This window comes from Macrotis lagotis, chromosome 6, assembly GCF_037893015.1.
Source record: "Macrotis lagotis isolate mMagLag1 chromosome 6, bilby.v1.9.chrom.fasta, whole genome shotgun sequence".
NCBI lineage: Eukaryota > Metazoa > Chordata > Mammalia > Peramelemorphia > Peramelidae > Macrotis > Macrotis lagotis.
The window spans coordinates 89168865-89188396 of NC_133663.1; the positions used below are offsets into that span (position 1 = coordinate 89168865).

General features: G+C 38.1%; 1 protein-coding gene across 2 annotated transcripts in view; it reads left to right on the forward strand.

Annotated features, from left to right (window-relative positions):
• The first annotated feature begins 356 nt into the window (after positions 1–356).
• Positions 357–19532, forward strand: part of TMEM237 (transmembrane protein 237) — a 32415-nt gene continuing 13239 nt past the window's right edge. The window contains exons 1-10 of one of the 2 annotated variants that reach the window (XM_074191644.1): positions 357–455; positions 4683–4714; positions 8664–8674; positions 9250–9306; positions 10456–10593; positions 11225–11345; positions 15670–15836; positions 16898–17021; positions 17824–18015; positions 18647–18720. In XM_074191644.1, coding sequence (XP_074047745.1) covers positions 414–455; positions 4683–4714; positions 8664–8674; positions 9250–9306; positions 10456–10593; positions 11225–11345; positions 15670–15836; positions 16898–17021; positions 17824–18015; positions 18647–18720 — 958 coding nt within the window. In that variant the 5' untranslated portion in view covers positions 357–413. Of the gene's footprint in view, positions 456–556; positions 981–4682; positions 4715–8663; positions 8675–9249; positions 9307–10455; positions 10594–11224; positions 11346–15669; positions 15837–16897; positions 17022–17823; positions 18016–18646; positions 18721–19532 lie in introns of those variants that run through there. The other variant, XM_074191645.1, reaches the window with a different exon arrangement.

Here is a 19532-nt window from a genome sequence, read left to right on the forward strand (position 1 = left end):
ACACACACACATATACTGCTGTACATTGTTCACACACTCTCCTACAGAGGAATACTTGTACACAGATTACACACGCACACAAACACACACGATACATCCATAGCCATACTCACACATACTGCTGTACATCGTTCACACACTCTCCTACAGAGGAACACTTGTACACAGATTACACACACACACACACACACACACACACACACACACACACACACACACACACACGATACATCCATAGCCATACTCACACATACCGCTGTACAACTCAGTCCCTGGGGCAGCCCCAAAGGGGAGGGGTGTGCGCACGCCCCTACCTGCTCCTGCAGCGCAGGACCCCCGGGGCGGGACGGGGCGGGGCGGGGCGGGGCGGGGCTTGAGGGCCGGGCGCGCGGAGGCGGTTGCAGGAGGCTCGGATGAGGTCGGCACCCGCGGCCCCTCCGGAGGGCCCCACCCCGGTGAGCCTGAGCCCGGGACGGGCAGGGAGGGCGCTGGGCCCAGCGGGCAGGGCTGGGGAAGCGGGAGGGGTCTGGCTGAGGAGGCAAGGGCAGGGGAGCAGGCCCCTCCCGCGCCTTGTCTGGGGCTGATGCGGCGTGGGCGCGCGTTGCCATGACGACGCCCCGCCCTCCACTGCTCTTTGGGTGCCCTTCCCCCCTTTGCCCGGCCCCCCGGCCCAGATTGCCCGGTTCCGGGCCACCCGGGTGAACCTCCCGCTCCCTCTTCCTCCTGCTTGGGCCCGCTCACACCCACCCCGCCCCTAGGCTAGGAGCGGGGCTGGGGGGTGGGGAAAGACTGGGCTCGGCCTCGTGGCGCCATGACGCAGGGCGCGTCTTCCCCCCACGTGTTTCGTGGCAGGCGGGCGGGGCTGGCGCTTGATTTCTCCCGCCGGGCGCCGCTCTGCCCGCCGGAGGCCGTGCTGGCATCTCACGGGTAGCCGTGCCCTTTCGAGGTGGGCAGTGGACGCCATGGGAAAGAAGCAGGTGGTAAGCGTTCATCACCAGCTTGCTTTCCTTTGTTTTGCGCGCTGGGATTTGGGGAGGTGGTGGCTTTGGTGAGGGCTCCGGCTGCTCCGCCGGACTGGCAGGCCCTCGGATACAGCCGTGCGTTCCACCCTGGGGAGGATGCTCGTTTCCTGACAACTCCTACCGTCAGAAGTTAAATCACGTCACTTTGCTCATTTTCTTGGAATGCTGCTGTCATGTTTTATAATACTTTTTTAACTTCTCTGACCCGTTGTCCTCATGTTTTCACTTAGTGCATGTTAGTACTAACTCTATTAATAAATTGTTAAACAAAGGACAAAGTTTACGAGAAACGTAACAGTTATCCGTTTGAGACACAGCCCCCGTACTAAACTTCAAAGAGCTTAATCCGGTTTTTAATGGAAAGCTCTGTGAGTTCACTGGTATAGGGAAGGCCCTATCAGAAAACCCTCCCTGGGCCAGGGCCATCTCTTGAAGTCCTAGAAGGGTGATGCGCGGAGTAGGGTAATAAACACGTCCGGAGAGGCCCGAGGCAGTCCCTGGAAAAGCGAAGAACGCTCATTAAGTGGCTACTATGTATCAAGCAGTTAAGCTCTTACTGCGCATCAGGCTCAGTGTACAGTGCTACAGTGACAAAGAAATGCCCCGATCCGGTATTAACAGCCACCTGGCCCAGCTCCTTCCTTTCTTTGCTAGTGAGCCCAGTTTGGGCACTGCTTGATGGTCAAACCATTTGAACTCCTCTCCAGGGCTAGAAGGGCAGGAATAAGTCATTCTTCACCCAGTCTCTGATCCTCCTTGGCTCTACCCCCAAGACCTGTTTTTGTAAGTAGCAGGACATCACGGCTCCCTGGCTGAGCTCAGCACACTAGCTTCTTGCTGCCTGCCCGGGCTCTTTCCTCCTCCCCCCCCCCCTCCCATCAAGAGAGGCTTACATTAAGGCTTGAGGGATCTGCAAAAAGAAGACACCAAGAGGGTCAGGAACAGCCGATTTAATAGTATTATAAATGGAAGCAAATACATCAGCATTGACAGCTCCAAGACTTGAAAGACTCAATGGAATAGGGGCTGGCTCAAGGAACTGCACTCCTTCTCGATGCAATCCTTTTATTGCCTCCAATCAGTCACACAAGTGAAGAAGCAAATGAAGAATGCCATTTACAAACAGCAAACAAAGGCCTACCCAAGGCTGTCAGCCCTACTTCCTTTTCCCCAACTGCAGTGACCACTATTTAAAAGATCTGGGACCTGAACCCAACAGGGTCTCTCACTATTTGAAGATAGATATTTAACAGCCAGATTTCAGCAACAACAAACAATAAACCTTTGAACAATCAATAGGTGGAACTGAAAAATCATGATTTAGTAAGCGGTTATGTCCTTAGGGTCATAACTTAAAGCTAAAAGGGACTTGAGAGGCCATCTAGCCAACCCCTACTTCCTTTTTATAGATATGATTTGGGGGCAGCTAGGTGGTACAATGGATAAAGCATTGGCCCTAGAGTCAAGAGGACCTGAGTTCCAATCTGGCCTCAGACACTGACTTTCGCAAGTCATTTCACTTCATTTCCTTGCCAAAAAAAAAAAAAACCCACAACAAAGTGGCTTATAAAAATCAGGCAGGATTTGAATTTGAGTCTTCTTTCTATTCTTTCATACTTCCATTTGAGTCAACAGTATTCTAAGGTGTCATTCAACTACGACTGCCATTAAAACTGACTGCTGGAAGAAACTGAAGTTAGAACCAGACCTTTAATCACTTTATTACAAAGTGGCTAACCAACATTTTCCAAAAAGTGAAGCACTTTCTTTTAGTTTTTTTTTTTTTTTGCAAGGCAAATGGGGTTAAGTGGCTTGCCCAAGGCCACACAGCTAGGTAATTATTAAGTGTTTGAGTTTGGACTTGAACCCAGGTGCTCCTGACTCCAAAGCCAGTGCTTTATCCACTACGCCACCTAGCTGCCCCTTAGAGTGAAGCACTTTCAATAATTTGTAGATCTCTCACAAAATAAAATAAAAATAAACCATAATTTTATTTAATGAGAACAAAGTTTTTTGTATTAATAAAAATATTTTGGAAATTATTTTCTCTATTCTCTTGTTTATTTTATCATATATTAAGATACTAATAGAGTAGCATATACTTTTACATTTACAAATACATATATATGGAGAGGGTATTCCCCAATTTTGTGATAGGGATGCAGATCATGAATATTTGGAAATCCACTGTCTTAATTGCCTAGGACACTGAGAGAATGATATACCCAAGGTCATACAACCAGTTGTTCAATCAAAACTGACCCCATGGACTTTTTTTTTTTGATTTTTGAAAGGCTGTGGGATTAAGTGACTTGCCCAAGGCCACATACCTAGGTAATTTTTTTTAAGTGTCTGAGACCAGATTTGAATTTGAGTCCTCTGGACTCCAGGGACTAGCCCATAGATCTTTTCCTGATAAAGATGTTGGAGTGGTTTGCCATTTCCTTTTCCATTGTGTTCCTATTTTACAGATGAGGAGCTGACAGTATAGCAAGGGAAGGACTTGAACCCAGTCCTTCCTGTCTTTGAGTTCTTGTCTCTATCCACTATTCCCAACAACTCTTAGATAAAATACATGGATTCACATTTATTTTTAATCTTCTACTGAAGACTTATTCCAGCATCGCATCATTGTAAGAAGATGACATTAGCTTGTAGGAGACTGCCAGTGAGAGCTTAAAATCTGTTAAATCCAATAAGGGTGGAAAAACTTCCAGTACAGGCCCCAGGATGTAATGTGTCCTATGACTTTCCACCTAGTTAAATGTGTAAAGGCCAGGTCCTAAAAGGTTGACTACCAATTTTTTTTTTTTAGTCTACTCCAGTTCACAGAGATGATCCCTTCTGCAAGGGCATAGAAGGCATTGTGATCTTCCTTGGGAAGGAAAATACCTATTAGCATGCAGTTGAAATCATGAAATCTGGAAACATTTTTTTAAACTTTGAAAAATTCTGAAGTGTTTCATAAATTAAGAATAGGTGTGAAAGTGTGGTGGAAAAGAATGCGGAGTCAGTAGAGTTAGATTCAAAGACAACTTCAGAGTTAATTTGCAATACCTGTATCAAAGAGTTATGTTTATTTTAATTGTGTGGTTCTCCTTGCATCTAAAATCCACTACACCTTTTATGTGGAGATAACCCTGTACTCAAAAGCCAGGCCCGTGAAGTGAAAGGTCTCACAAGATCTACCACACTGGAAAGGCATTGAATCTCATCTCATGATGGATTGATTGTTTTCTGAAAGGTGATGATTGTGGGGACACAGCACTTGACAGACAACATCCTGTAATTCACAAAGGTATACCTCTCCATGTTGCTAATATGCTTAGGTTAATCATGGATGTTTAAAATTTTAAAGGAAGTATTTATTATTACTGTTAGGTGTGATTGCAACTCTTTATGCCTAGAAAATATTTGGCCTCATATTTTTTACTTGGTTGGGCAAATTTCATGTATTTGTTAGGTTTTTATTTTCCTTCAAAACTCTTGGCTCTTTTTGTTGTAAAGTTTCTGAATTATTTGGAATCCAATATTCTGGCCTGTTATGTTTCAGTTACATTTGTAATGAACTTTTTTTTTTAAATTACAAAATTGATTATTGGAGAGTAGATAATTCAATTGTTATTAAAAGCATTTTTTTTCTTGCTTTTTTCCCCCTAGTGTCCTCCAAGAGCTCTTCCACCAGGTCCAAGGTAAAAAATAATTTTCTATAAAGATTTTGCTCATAAGAAGGAGATATATGGCATGTTTAGTTTATTGAATTTATTTATTGAGTTCCAGTGAGGTGCTATTTATACAAGGGTGAATTATGGCATATATTATGAATTGTAATTTACTGTGTACATGTTGTTTTTCCCCTATAGAATGTAAGCCTCTTGAGGGCAGGTACTATTTTTATTTTTGTTTTTTGGTTATTTTGTTTTTGTCACAATACTTTGAATAATAGTGTACTCTGTTTGATAAATGTCTAGTGAATTGAATACTTTTCTCAATATAAAATTGAAAATTTTCTAAGGATTAAGTAATTTGAAAAAAGTGACATGATTTTGATAACTCAAAAGAGAATTACTAAATTTTCAAGTTGAAAATTATAGTGTGTTAATAATGCTAAGAAAATATAATAGTTATAAAATATGAAGTATAGTTGAGTTAAAACAGTTGACTAGAACTTATTTTGAATATGACTTCTGGCCCATCATAGTTTTTCTTTGATCTCCAGCTGGTTTTATATAGGTAAAAGAAAATATGTTTATGACTAATGAATACGCTATATCTCCTTCAGATGATGTCCTATATCTGACATTTTATCAGTAAAGATCATGTGAGACAATACAGATGGATGCAGAAGTCACTGATCGCCTCACTGTCCTAGGAATAGAATTCAGATAGTATCTAGGTAGTCCAGAAGCAGCAGCATGACATCCTGCACAGAGCACTGGGCCTAGACAGGAAGACCTGAGTTCAAATTTGACCTCAAACATGGTCTGGCTATGTGACCCTGACCTAGTTTTAGATATATCTTAACTATGACTTAACCATTCTCTGCCTCAGTTTTCTCAGCTGTCAGATGGAGTTAATAATAGCAACTACCCCATTAGGTTATTGTGAAGAATAAATAAGATCAAATTTGTAATAACTTAGCATACTGCCTGGTAGTTAGTGCCTACTAGCCTGGCAGAGAGAGTAGTCACTTAATATATTCTTGTTCCCTTCTGCTCTTCCTAACTTCTCAATAGCATAATACATAATATACTATAGAGTGATATTAGAAAAATGTTACTCTCAAAATTAGCTTTTATTACTGTTGTTAAATTTTTTCTGAAAACAGGTTTTTGCACATTTTTAAAAATTAAGAAATTAACTGTTTTTAAGGTAACTCATTCTGACAACAAAGAGCTTGCTGTGCCTTTGTGGGCAAGAGGATCAACTAAGAGACAACTACAGTAACCTACATTTCAGGTGCCAAGGTTTGGGGTGAGGATGGGCAAGGCAATGGAAATATATAAGAAGGATATATTGGAAAAAAGTAGCATGCTGCTACCTCTATTAGAAACTTAAATAACACATACTCTAAATTACAGAACTTTTCATATAGTATAGCTTAAACTCTGAATGTTTTTTTTTAATTGAACATGATTAAAGTCCTGTTCTGCTTTTGTTTACTTAAATAATTCTGGCAGAGCTTAAGCTAGAGTCTAATCCGCATCAACTGAAATAAGAACTCTTTATCTTATGATTAGTCACTTAGTCTGTATAAACTACAAGGCTATTTACCATAATTTTTACTAAAATGTTTTTTATAAAGATGTTATTTAAAAAAATTTAAATTTATTTTTAGCATTGTTTTCTTTTTAAATTTTTAAATTTATGCTCTACCCCATCCATTGAGAAGACAAGAAACATATTAGCTAATTATACATGTGAAATAATAGAAAAATTTCCATATTAGCCATGTTGCAAAAATAAAGGAAAATAAAAAGCAAAGCAAGCAAATTATACTAAATCTTTTTTTCATATTAGCTGTATTACAAAAAAAAGAGAAAATACATTTCCACATTAGACATATCAAATAAAAAATATCAGTGGCAGCTGTTTTTGAGGTGGCCAAGAATTGGAAATTAAGGGGATGTCCATCAGTTGAGGAATGATTGAATGAGTTGTAGCAAATGATTGTGATGAAATACTATTTTGCTATAAGAAATGAGGGGGTGATTTAAAAAAAAAAGACACAGCCAGATCTATATTGTTGTAATCCTAGCTCTTAGGCCATCTGGAATATCATATTCTAAGCCCTTCCCTTCTTTAATGTGGAAGTTGTGTGATCCTGATTAATGATATTTGAAAATTTTCTTTCTGAATGTTTGCAATATTTTCTTCTTGACCTGGGAACTCTGGAATTTAACTTTGATATAATCAGGAGTTTTCATTTGATGTTTCTTTCAGGAGAGAATCAGTGGAATTTTTCAATTTCTAATTTCCTTTCTGAATCTAAGAGCAAGACATTTTTCCATGATAATTTCTCAAAATGTTATCTAACCTCGTTCTTTGATCATGGCTTTCAGATAGTCTAATAATTCTTAATTTTTTTCCCTGCATCTATTTTCCATGTCATTTGTTCTTCCAATGAGACATTTTACATTTTCTTCTATTTTTTTCAGTCTATTGATTTCTGTTTTGTTATTACTTTAGGCTCATGGAGTCATTAACTTCCTCTTACCCAATTCTAATTTTCAAAGAAGGATTTTCTTCAATGAGGTTTTTGTACTTTTTGTTCCATTTGGACAGGTCTGCTTTTTTAAGAAATGTTTTTGCCTCTTTTTACCATCAGGTCAATTCTATTTTTTTGTGGTGTTATTTTCGTCAGTATTTTGGGGTACTTCTTTTACCAAGTTCTTGATTCACTTTTCATAATTTTCTTGCAACATTCTCATTTATTTTCTCAATTTTCCCTCCAGCATTCTTAGTTCTTTTAACTCTTACAGGAATTCTTATTAGGCTAGGTTCTTATTAGCATTTTTCTTTGAGACTTTGCTTGAAGGTGTTTTTGTATTTTTGTCTTCTGAATTTATATCTTGATCTTCCCTGATACCATAGCTTTTCATGGTAAAGTTGTTTTTTGTTGCATACCCATTTCCAATTTCCAGCCTATTTCTTGACTTTGAACTTTATGTTAAAGTTGGTTTTGTTTCATCTGGGGATGGAGAGGTACTGTCTCAAGCTACAGGCTTATTTCAGAGATTATTTCTGAGGTTTTAAAAATTTTTGCTGCTTCTGAGGTGGTGTGAGCCTGGGAGAGATATGATCAGGGCTCTCCTGATTTATATTCTGGTATATACATAGCAAGGGCCCTGTTCCTCTGTAGCTTCAAGTGCTACCATTCCTTTTGGCCCTGGAATTGTGACCCATGCTCTCATGTGACCACAAGTGCTGGTGTTCCTCTTTCTTTGAAATACAACCCAGAACTGTGTATGGGTACAGAGAACTGTCAGACAGCATCAGGTCCAGTACCCAGTACGAGCAGAAATTCCTCTATACTTTTTATTTCTCCGACTCTTTTACTGTCTTTGGACTGAGAGCTCCTGCAGCTGCTGCTGTGGGGTGGCAGTGGCCCTGACACTTATCAGCTTCCCAAGTGATTCTGGACTGGAAAACTGTCTCACTCCAACCTTTTGTTGGCTCTTTTGCTCTAAAATCTGATTTGAGGCAGGATTTTGAAGTTGATTAGAGAAGAACATTAGGAGAGTTCAGCTGGATTGCTGCCAGTGCTCAAATCATCTTGGCTCCTAATGATAGCATAATTTTAACAAATTATCTCACATTACTATTAACATTTATTTTCTTTTTGTTTGTTTTATTTTTGCAAGGCAATAGGGTTAAGTGACTTGCACATAGCGAATTAAGTATCAAGTGTCTGAGGCTGGATTTGAACTCACATCTTCCTGACTCCCCATGCTCTATTCACTTTACCACCTTGCTGCTCATTATTTTCATTTTTAATAAAATATTAAGCCAATTTTTATCCTGATAATATTGACATCAGTGAATTTTATAGAATCCAAACTAATGCCTTTTGTTTCTTTCCTTCATGTTTGTGTGTTTTTTTCACCTTCACTGATGTCACGTAAAATGTTGGTCCTGAAGTACCCTGCAAGGTGAGTTAGTTCATTGTTCAAGTAAAGTTTCCTTTATGTAGCATTGTATTTAAAAATATAATGCCTAATTTTGAAATGTTTCTCTTAAAATCTAGTTTGAATGGGGTCATTAATCAAGCATCACTAACTTTTTTGCACCCTCCTTTGAAATATATAGAAGCGAGTGGCTCTCTATAAAATCCTCTCCTAACACCCTCCCTTCTTGTTGAGATTAATGCCTCCATTTCACTGTAAAGTCTTGCTACATTTAGTACATTCCATATATCAAAGTGACTTCTTTGCCAGAGCCTTCCTTCCACCATATGGTTCTTGATAGAGAATTATGACTCTGGAGCATCAAATAGAACTCAGTAATTCCTGCCCATGCCATATTACTTGTACCACAGAATGGTCTCTTTCTCCATTGTATATATTCATCCTTTCCTTCCCTAATGCTATACTTAGATGATTGAAGAAAGTTGGAAAAGAATGAACTTTTGATGTGAAAAATTTCCCATTATTCTAATAGTGAGACTTCTTTTTCATCACTGACTTTTAGGTCAGCTTCTTTATGGTTGTTGTTTTCTGTTTTACAGATGACATTCCACTTAATCGTCCAAAAAGAAAGAAACCCAAAGCAAAAAATGCTCTAGGTAAGAAGTTACTCTCAATCCAGGAACTGAACTGGAATCAGTTGTGAAATTTTTAGAGTGAGGATTTATACTTTGTAAATCTCCAAATGCCCCCAAATAAGGCATGATTTATTGTTTTGTTGATTGTCTAGATTTAAAAAAGTGATGTAGAAAAATGTTAATAATTTCAAATTTAACTTAAAAGTTTGTCATGCTTTTTCTGCCCTCCCCTCCCTTCCCCCCATGAGCCTAATGTTAAACTTTTATCAGCACACATTTATAAAATATATCCTGTTATATCAGAGTAACTCTAGCTGACTCCAGATGAGTCAGGTAATCTCAAGTTATCAGAGATCAAAGGCATAAAAGATACAGGGACACAAAGCAATGCTGAGTCAGATCACCCTGAGTGGTGGGTTTCTGTGGCAGACCTTTAAGCCAAACACCAGCCAAAGGGGCAGGGTACTGAATTTATGAATTCTTTCAATGAAAGTTTGTCTGAGGACAATTATTTTTAGGAATCTCAAAGCCAATGGGTTGAAAAGCAAGAATCTTTGGGTTTAAAGAAATTCCTAACTAGTTAATCTGATCTCAGATCCCTTTGAGATGGAAGATAATCATGAGTTTACAATTTCTCTGTCTGAGGGGAGGTTCGTGTTCTCCAGTCAGATTTAGTCTCTGTAAGAGTACTGATCACCCTAGAGAATTTGGTGGGGTCACAGTATAGAGCAGGGTAGGGTGGTTGTTGTCCAGACTCTCATCTCCACATTTCAGTTTTCTTGATCTGTTGATCATGATAATCCATGGTTTAAAACTGTTTAGTATGGTAGATGAAATTTGTCAACTATATATTCAGCTATGATACAAATATCTTCACTATTTTTGCTATCCAATGTTTATGACAATAAATAATGGTCCATATCACTGGAGTCTTAAATAAATAAAAGGAGGTCAAGGAGGAAATCAGGTCTAATGAAAAACAGGAAAACAGTTTTAAAATTTTTGTGAGGATTATGCCTCTGCTTTGCTGAAAAGAGAAATTTTATTAAAGGTTCGTGGAGTTTGGAAAGCATTCTAGTGCTTTTCTGCTCCACAGCTGTTAGTTTAGAACTTTTCTTGGCTCCCAAAATTTAATATTTTTTCCTTGAATTAGCCTGTTTTTTCATCTAGGCAGTGCCTCTCTAGAAGGCATCGTTCAAGATACAAGCCATCTACAATCTGACAGCAGTGAGCTTTTGACTCATGAACCCCTGGAGTATCCAGATGCTCCAGTTCAGAGGAAACGCAAGAAGAAAAGATTACCTGTTGGTATGTGAGCCTTTTCTGTAAGCAGAATAGTCAAACAGAAATATAGTTAGAGTTATCCCTCTAGAAAGACAGAGTAGAGTTGCTTAACATGTGACTCTAAAGCTATGATTTAAAAGGTGTCAAAGAATTTCACCTGCCCCAAAATAGCCTCTGCACCTACTTTCTTTGAGGGTGCCTTCCCTCCTTTCTGCCTTAAAATTCTCACCATTGATCATTCCTTTGAATTAAGGCAGGGATTATTGTCTCTAGAAGGACACTTTTAAAAATGATCCATGTAAAGAGTAATCATTTCTGTGTTTTAACTTATAGGCCTTGAAATAATTGTCAAATTGTGCTTTGTCAATAGTCAAAAGTGCTTTGCGTGATCTAAAATAACTTTCTTTATTAGTATTTGCAAAGCTCTGTGCTGAATATGCAAACCTAAAATTAAGACAAGTCTTGCACTCGAGCTCACTTTCTATAACAATGTCTATGGAAGGTTTCAGATGGGGGGGGTTGTCTCATGGTCCTTAGGGCACACAGCAAAGCAAATAGTAATGCTGTATAGAAATGTTTATTTATATTTAATGTCTTATTTATTTTAATACCAATTTGAAGTTGTAAATTATGTTGCTTTACTTTAATTTTTCAGAATCAGAGACATCTTTTACCCAAAAAAGCCCATCTAATCCATCTCCACTTCTAATTCAAAATGGCATGGATTTGGAACAAGCTGAGGAAACTGTTACTCGAAAACCTCGAAAGAAAACAAAGTGAGATTTTATTTTGCTTGCTGATGTACTCGGTGAAACCTGACATTGTATTCTGAGACCCAAATTGTTGTACATCAATCTCTAACAAAGTCTTGTTTTTTCCTTTCATCCTAGAGAGGAGGAAAGAAAGCCAATAAAATCACCCTAATGTTACATTGGAAGAAAGTAAACAAATGAAAAAATGAGTTCTCAAATTTAAATTTATATTTTTATATGGCACTTAGAATAGCAAATTTAGCCTTATGTCAAATTTCAAAACTTCTTCTAGTTCACTGCCCCTATTAATTAAAAAATTAATTTTCTTTGGAATTTTAACTTGCATTAGAACTTACAGTATGATATATTTATTTATCTACTTATTTGTTTGTTTGTTTGCTTACTTATTTTTTTTCAGGTGTAAAAAGTATACCCTTACCAAGCCAGATCCACTACATCTACCTTGATGTTTCTGATGGCTTTAGCCGTCACCAGTTATATTCCCCATTTGTTAGGGGACTAACACTCATTTTATTTAACCATTTACTGGTTTTTTTCAAAATGATATTATTTCACAAATTCAGCAAGAGGGGGAAGGGAGAAAACATGTAACTCTAAAAAATTTTTAAATAAATGCTAAAAGATTTGAGCACATTCTCCCCAAATACTATCTTGTCTTTGGGGAAGTAGGCTCAAAACTTATCTCCATTATTTCATATCCTTGGTCCCACAAAATTGGCTACTTGATGACTCCTTCTGCTGAGCTGGAGTTCCTAAGGTCACTCTTGGAGGCATTCCTTGTCCCTTGGGGTATCATTGCTGGACTGGTGGCAGTGCTTAGTCTCAGTTCCTTGGATCCTTGGGGCTCACACTCCCAGATAGGTTAGGGAAGAAATAAAAAGACTAAGGACTCAGAACAGTTTCCCTCAGAAGAGGATATCAGTGGCCCTTCCCTTATCAGATGCCATCTTACCACCAGAGCCCAAGGAGGGCAGTTTAGCAAACTGACAGCCTTTTTGAAGCCTCAGAAGTCAATCAGAGAGCCTCTTCTTCACTCGGGCGTTAGTTGTCCATGTGACCTCCAGTCTCTCCTAGGAACTTCCCTTACACAGTTTCCCTAGAAGCAGCTCCCTAGCATCCCCTGGGTGAAGACATGCTTTCTGAGCCAGCTGCACATGTTCTAGACTCCCATAATGTAGGAAACCATATTTATCTTTTGCTGTTATTGTTCTTCAGTCATTTTCAGTCATATCTGACTTTCTGAGACCTCATTTTGGATTTTCTTGGCTAAGATATTGTAGTTTACCATTTCCTTCTCCAGCTCATTTTATAGATGAGGGTACTGAGAGAAATGAGTAAGATGACTTGCCCAGGGTCATATATCTAGGAAGTGTATGAGGACAGATTTGAACTTGGGAAGCATTCTACCCACTATCACCCAACTGTTCCAATTTATTCTTTAGCAGAGTGTAATAATTTGTCTCAATTTATTAGGAATCTGGCATTGTTTTTCTTCTTTGAAGTTTTATCTCATAATAATAATTTGCATTTATATAGTACTTAAGATTGGCAGATGATTTTCACATATACTGTCTCATAATAATCCTAAAAGGCAAGTATTATTATTATTATTATTCCCATTTTACAGATGAGAAAACAGAGAAAGGTTAAATTTCTTGTCTGGGATCACCTACTAATAAGAGAAGTAGTACCTGAACTCACTATTCTATTTTCTATCTGTATTGCTGCAGAATCATACTTTAAGAAATGAAAGAGATCTTAACCCCCCAATTTTACCAGAGTGTCTTGTTCAATCTTACCCACTTATTTAACAGTAGTATTTATATTGGAACCTAGGTCTCCTAACTGCTAAACTAAAATTTCTTTCTGTGACATCATGATGCTTTTCCAAGCCAGTTTTGTTTAGTTTCTTGCTATAATATTCATAGTATGACTTTTCTAGTAAACATGTAAATTATATTTACAAACTCAACAAAAATCTGTTGAACATTCTAGTCCCTTGTGTCAGTAAGTGCATTTATATTTTGGGGGATGAATAGTTGGCATTATGTTAATCTGGTCCTGAATCTCAGGGGACAGATACAGTATCATATCCACTTCTAATCTTAAGTGATTTGTTAATACTATTTCATTGACTGGTGGAAAGCTCACAAAGGAAGATATAGGAGGAAATGTTCTTTCATTTTACCACCACCCTTAGTTCCTAATCTTGTGATGACTTTGGGAAATTAAATTGGACATCTATCTATAATTTGTGAAATTGGCTTTATCCAGAACTTTAGACCAGTAGCCAGTCAGGTATGGTCTGAGATATTCAAGCTTTGTGAATTTATTATATAGGCTGAGAGACACAAAATCTTTGATGAATTTTGGCACCTTTGAATACAGCAATCATGAGATCAGATAAGAAGGAACTAAGTTGGTAGAATTTCTTTGAAGTGCAGTTGTGAACTCGTTGGTCATTCTAGCTGTTTCTGCCTCTCAATCTCCCATATACCTTTTGAGGAAATCAGAAATGCATTTGAATATCATTTTTTATCACCTTGGATAAATCATTTAATTTCTCTGTACTTTGCTTTCCAATTTCTAAAATGAGACTAATTCTACCTTCTCTAGGAAGAAACTTAAAATGATTTAGAAATGTAAATTTCTACTCCTACTTTGTAGACAGAACCATGAACATCCAATGATACTCTATATATGGTGTATATATAGCAATATACAACAAAAAAGTGCTCTGTATAGCCATAATATCTATAATTATCTATATGTTATGTGTGTGTGTGTGTATATATATTATGTGTGTGTGTGTGTGTGTGCATATCCGTCTATATTCTTGTTACTCTGTCATGATCTTTTTACTTAGCATTATTCATTACTACTGTTGGATGTGTGAGCTGATTATAACACCCCAGTACATTCAGTTATGTATTCATCAGATAATTATTAATGCTCCTTGGCAAGTTTAAAAACTTTGACATTAAGGATTTTTAAACCCTTGAGACCACAGTTTCTTATTTCTAAGATGAGGGATTGGATAAAAGAACCTATGAGGTATCTTCCATTTCTTTGATTACAAAATTGAAATCAGCTCATTGTTGTCAGGCTCTACTTTCCTCCTTTTCTAATCCCAGAGTACCTTTCCTATTTTAGTGTATCTGCTTTATTGCATAGATAAGGAGACTGAAGTCAGGAGGACTGAATTATTTATCCAAATTATACCTCCTAAAAGATAGAAATAGAACTCAGAACAAGGTCCTCTGATGCCCTTTCCAGGTCTTTCCATTAGCTTCATTCTGAGGGGAAATTTGCTGAGAACCATCAGGAAATACCATCCTAAGAGATTGAAGTTATAAAGAGTAGGCTTGTCTTCACTCCCCTGTTAGGTAGACTTCAGTAACTCCTCAGGCTATCTTTTTAGTTTTTGCAGGGCAGTGGGGTTAAGTGACTTGCCCAAGGCCACACAGCTACGTAATTATTAAGTGTCTGAGGCCAGATTTGAACTCAGGTCCTCCTGACTCCAGGGCCAGTGCTCTAGACTCTGCACCATCTAGCTGCCCCTGCTGAGGCTATCTTAACCAGATTGATTAGACATTACTCTACTTCAAGCACTCTACCCTCCAGCCTGCTGGTATCTGTTCTTTGTTAGATATAGTAGTCTTTCTCTCCATCTGTATGCTTTTGATGCACCCCTATCCCTAGCCCCACCCTCACTGGTGTAGTTCAGTATGGTTTTGCCTCCTCTTCTCCAGCTCTCAGGACACTAGATTCCCTTCAAATATCAATCAGATGCCATCTCCTTCAAGAAACCCTTCCTAAGCACTCCCCCTAGCCCCAGTCTTGAAGGAACTGTCTTCTTAGGCCTTAGTTACTGTTCTGTATTTATTTTTCTGTGGACATGGCGTATTTGTCTGGCAAAGAGTAGTAAACAGTGCTTTATGATTGCTTGATAAGAACAGCTCATATTCACAAAGGAAGCATGGTTAGCCTGGGCTTGCCTGAAAAATGAATGTTCACCAATAGGATGCTCTTAGGTGAGAAGGCAATTGAATTATGATAGAAAAATTCAGAGAGTTAGCAGCATAGCCTGGTGAGGTGTGAAGCATGCCTGACCAACCAATAAGATGATAGCAAGGTCCTTAGTTCAGTATAATTAAAGCATTTCTATCCTACTGAACAGCTAATTAACCAGAATAAAACATAAATTTTCATACATTAAGTGTATTTCTAAATGTATATGGGTGTGGGGAAAGGTTTACTTTTCCAGTTTTCTCCTTTTGTAATAGTGTAATAACCATATCTGCATTCTTCTGCTCCTAAATGATAGGAGAAGCCAGCCAACAGGATTGCATTTGCATTATGCTAATGAGCTTGGAATAGAAGAGGAGGACATAATTGCTGATGAGCAAAACCATCCAGAGCAACAGCCTTCAGTGTTCACTGCGCCCATGGGTGTTAGCCAGCCTGTGGGCAAAATATTTGTAGAAAAAAGTAGTAAGTAATTTTGTGTTTTGGATATCAGCTTTTGTGTAAAATATCTGATGATAGCAGCACCTTAAAAATAGAGGCTGCATTTTTTTTCCCTTTGGTGAAATAAGTAGTTGTGGCATCTTATACTTACTGGGACTGAGGGTTGCTGCCCAAAGGACTGTTGATAGATCCATAGTAGGCCCCCTCATATTTATAATGGTAAATTGTGACTAAGAAGTGACATAAGGATTAACATAGAGGAAGTAGATAGTTAGAAAAGGACATGGGTGAGATGGCAGGCTACACAGAGGGATAACAGATTTTCTGAATTCCAAAACATCCAGAAAGACCTAGAGAAAGGCTCCCATATGGGGGGATGTGCCTGTGAAGCACCTGTAGAAAAAGATAAATAGGGGACAAAAGGAAAAGGCCTAGGGGATTTGTGCTTTGCTGCCAGAGAGAAGAGAGGCATCCTCAAGAAGAAAAGACTGCAGCATTTAAGAAAAGCCAATAAAATAAAAATATATCAACATGTATCAAGAAAAATTTATTAAATGCCTTCTATAGGCCAGGCCAGCCCCTGTGCTAAGTACACTGGATCTGATTTCTTTTCTTTTTTTTTTTTTTTTTTTGGCAAGGCAATGGGATTAAGTGACTTGCCCAAGGCCAGCCAGCTCGGTAATTATTAAGTGTTTTAGGTCAGATTTGAACTCAGGTCCTCCTGACTCCAGGTTTGGTGCTCTATCCACAGAGCCATCTAGTCACCCCTGGATCTGATTTCTAAAAGTTAATCCTGTTATTAACAACAATGATAATAGAGCTTTACTTATCTCATTTGGAGTTATATTTTTATTTTAAATACATTTGTGTGTACATATTTCTAGATATATGTACAATATATAGATTTAAAAATCAAAATATAAAGGGTCTTCTGAAACAGGAACTGATCAATAGTGTTTCTCTAGGTAGAAAAGCAATTGATGAAGCATTTTCTCAGTTTTGATTGAGTAAAAGTATTGTAGGACAGTAAAAATAACCAAATGTTGCATTTCATTGCTTGCAAATAATTGTTATATTGCTGCTAGGACGATTCCAGGCTGCTGACCGGTCTGAATTAATTAAAACTACTGAAAACATTGATATGCTAATGGACATAAAGCCTTCCTGGACAACTAGGGATGTGGCTTTATCAGTGCATCGAAGCTTCAGGTAGCTACATTGAATTTTTTTCTTCAAAAGGAAAGTGAAATGAGTACTAACAACTAAAAATAACTTGTTATCTTTTAACTCGTTCAAAGCCTTTCACATCGGGTGTCTAGGTGGCTCAGTGAAGAGAGCACCGGCCTTGGAGTCAGGAGTACCTGGGTTCAAATCCGACCTCAGACACTTAATAATTGCCTAGCTGTGTGGCCTTGGGCAAGCCACTTAACCCCATTGCCTTGAAAAATCTAAAAAAAAAACCAAAACAACAAAGCCATTCATATTGTTGGCAGTTTTAAAATAGTGTCCAGGTAGACAGTAATTTCTCCTTATTGAATTAGAATTAAATAAAGGTTGATCCATCTGGGATAATGAAAATTCCATTAATATAGTTACAGAGTTCCAAATATTATTGAAAAAATTATATCTTTCTTTTTTTAAAGCTATTATAGGGGAAAACCACTTCAGTGAAGTTAGCAAGCACTTAATAAGCACTTACTGTATAGAGGTATGTGTCAGGTGCTGAATTTATTTTATTTTATTTTATTTTATTTTTTCTTTTCAAGGCAATGGGGTTAAATGACTTGTCCTAGGTCACATAGCTAAGAAAGTATTAGGTGTCTGAAGCTGAATTTGAACTCTGGTCCTCCTGACTTCAGGGCCAGTGATCTATCCACTGCTCCATGTAGCTGCCCCCCAAGTGCTGGGTTTATAAAGAAATGAAAAAACACTTGAGTTAATTTCTTTGTGATGAATCATTTATTATAATTTTGAATCCCCTTTCTCCTCACTCCTTCTCCGCCCCCCCCAGGATGATTGGTCTCTTTTCTCATGGCTTCCTTGCTGGCTATGCTGTGTGGAATATTGCTATAATTTATGTTCTAGCAAGAAAACAATTGTCTGATCTCCCCAACCTCCTGCAGCAATACAAGACCTTAGCTTATCCTTCTCAGAGTCTCCTCTACCTGCTTTTGGCTATAAGTACAATTTCAGCTTTTGACAGGTAAGTTAACTATAGAACCACTGAAGTTTTCTGTCCTTAAAGAGCAGTGTGATGCCTCTAATGCTTCAGTGCCCCTGTTTGGATGTTTAAGAAACTAGGAAAATTAAAACGATTTTGCAATTTTTCATGATTTAAAAAAATTGCTCTTTGTGAGGGAGAAGTATGGGAACAATAGAGAGTTTGGTTAAAAAAAAACTTGCTATAATTTTATGTATGAAGTTTTTTGTTATCCTAGAGAAATGAAAAAATAGTAAGAGGGCTTTGACCCAGAGGCCAAGAGATTAGAACGTATTTTATAGATAATTAAATTCTGAGGAACCTACTCAGAGTCTTGTAAATTGCCTTTTTGCCTTCTGGTACTCCTAAATCCCAAAGTGTATATTATTTGACACATGTTTGGAGCCAAGTCTGTGTCTGGTGTTTGAAATCAAAGGATTTGATGGGGGGGGGGGGCAGAGTATAAGGAGAATTCAGCTGATAACCATGCTGTGCATGTTATAGGCATATGTTATTTATTAAATGAATAAGTATTTGTAATAATTACTGCAAGATCAACATTGTTTACAGAAAATAGTATTTCTGTGAGAGCAGTTTTCTACTACATTCTGACAAGAAACTTTCCTATTTCTAGGATTGATTTTGCTAAAACATCAGTAGCAATTCGAGGTTTTTTTGCCCTGGATCCAACAGCTTTGGCTTCTTTCTGTAAGTAAAGGTTAAAGATGTACCACTACCACTTTAAACTGCTTTTGTAATTTACTACTAAAGAAGTTTAGAGTTTTCATGTTAAGTAGGTATTATATTGCTTCTGTTTAAGAGGAATCCACATCTTTCATAGGTCTTGGGGAGTATAGAAGAAAGAACCAAACAGGGTAGGTGAGTCATGGGATTGAGGACAACATGACTGATTATAGACTTGAGGTGCAGGAAATGTGATCAGATGGAAATTTGTTAATGAGAGGCTAGACCCCTCCTTTCCTTCCTGAAACTAAAAAAAAAATGCTCATTCTTTGAGTCCAGATGCAGGGTCAAAAGATGACAGCAGCCCTTCTGGAAAGCAAATCAGACATCCTTGAAGGATAGTTTGGGTGGTGTAAAGTTACTAGAACCAGCTCCCTTGTGTTCACATGAATCACTCAAGGTCAACTAAACTTGAGGCAAGAAATGAATAGTGATTAGAAAGAGAAGAGGATTTCTAAACTTAACCCATTGCACTGTAAATTACACCCTAACACTGTAACAACTTTAAAAATAAAGGACTAAAATAAAATGACAGAAATTATAGATTAGACCTTTTAAAATTTTATCCTCTAGGATTTTACCTCTATTCTATAGGTGTTGGCCATCAAGGCAGTGATCACACCTGAACAGGGAAAGAGTTGAACTTTTATGCAAAAACAGAATAGAGAAAATTATTAACCTCTTTTGTGGCCTAACCATGAAGATTACACAATATTAAGTTGCCCAAACTGTTCCTCAAAGACTCGTACAATCCTTGTACAGTACTATCTGATCTC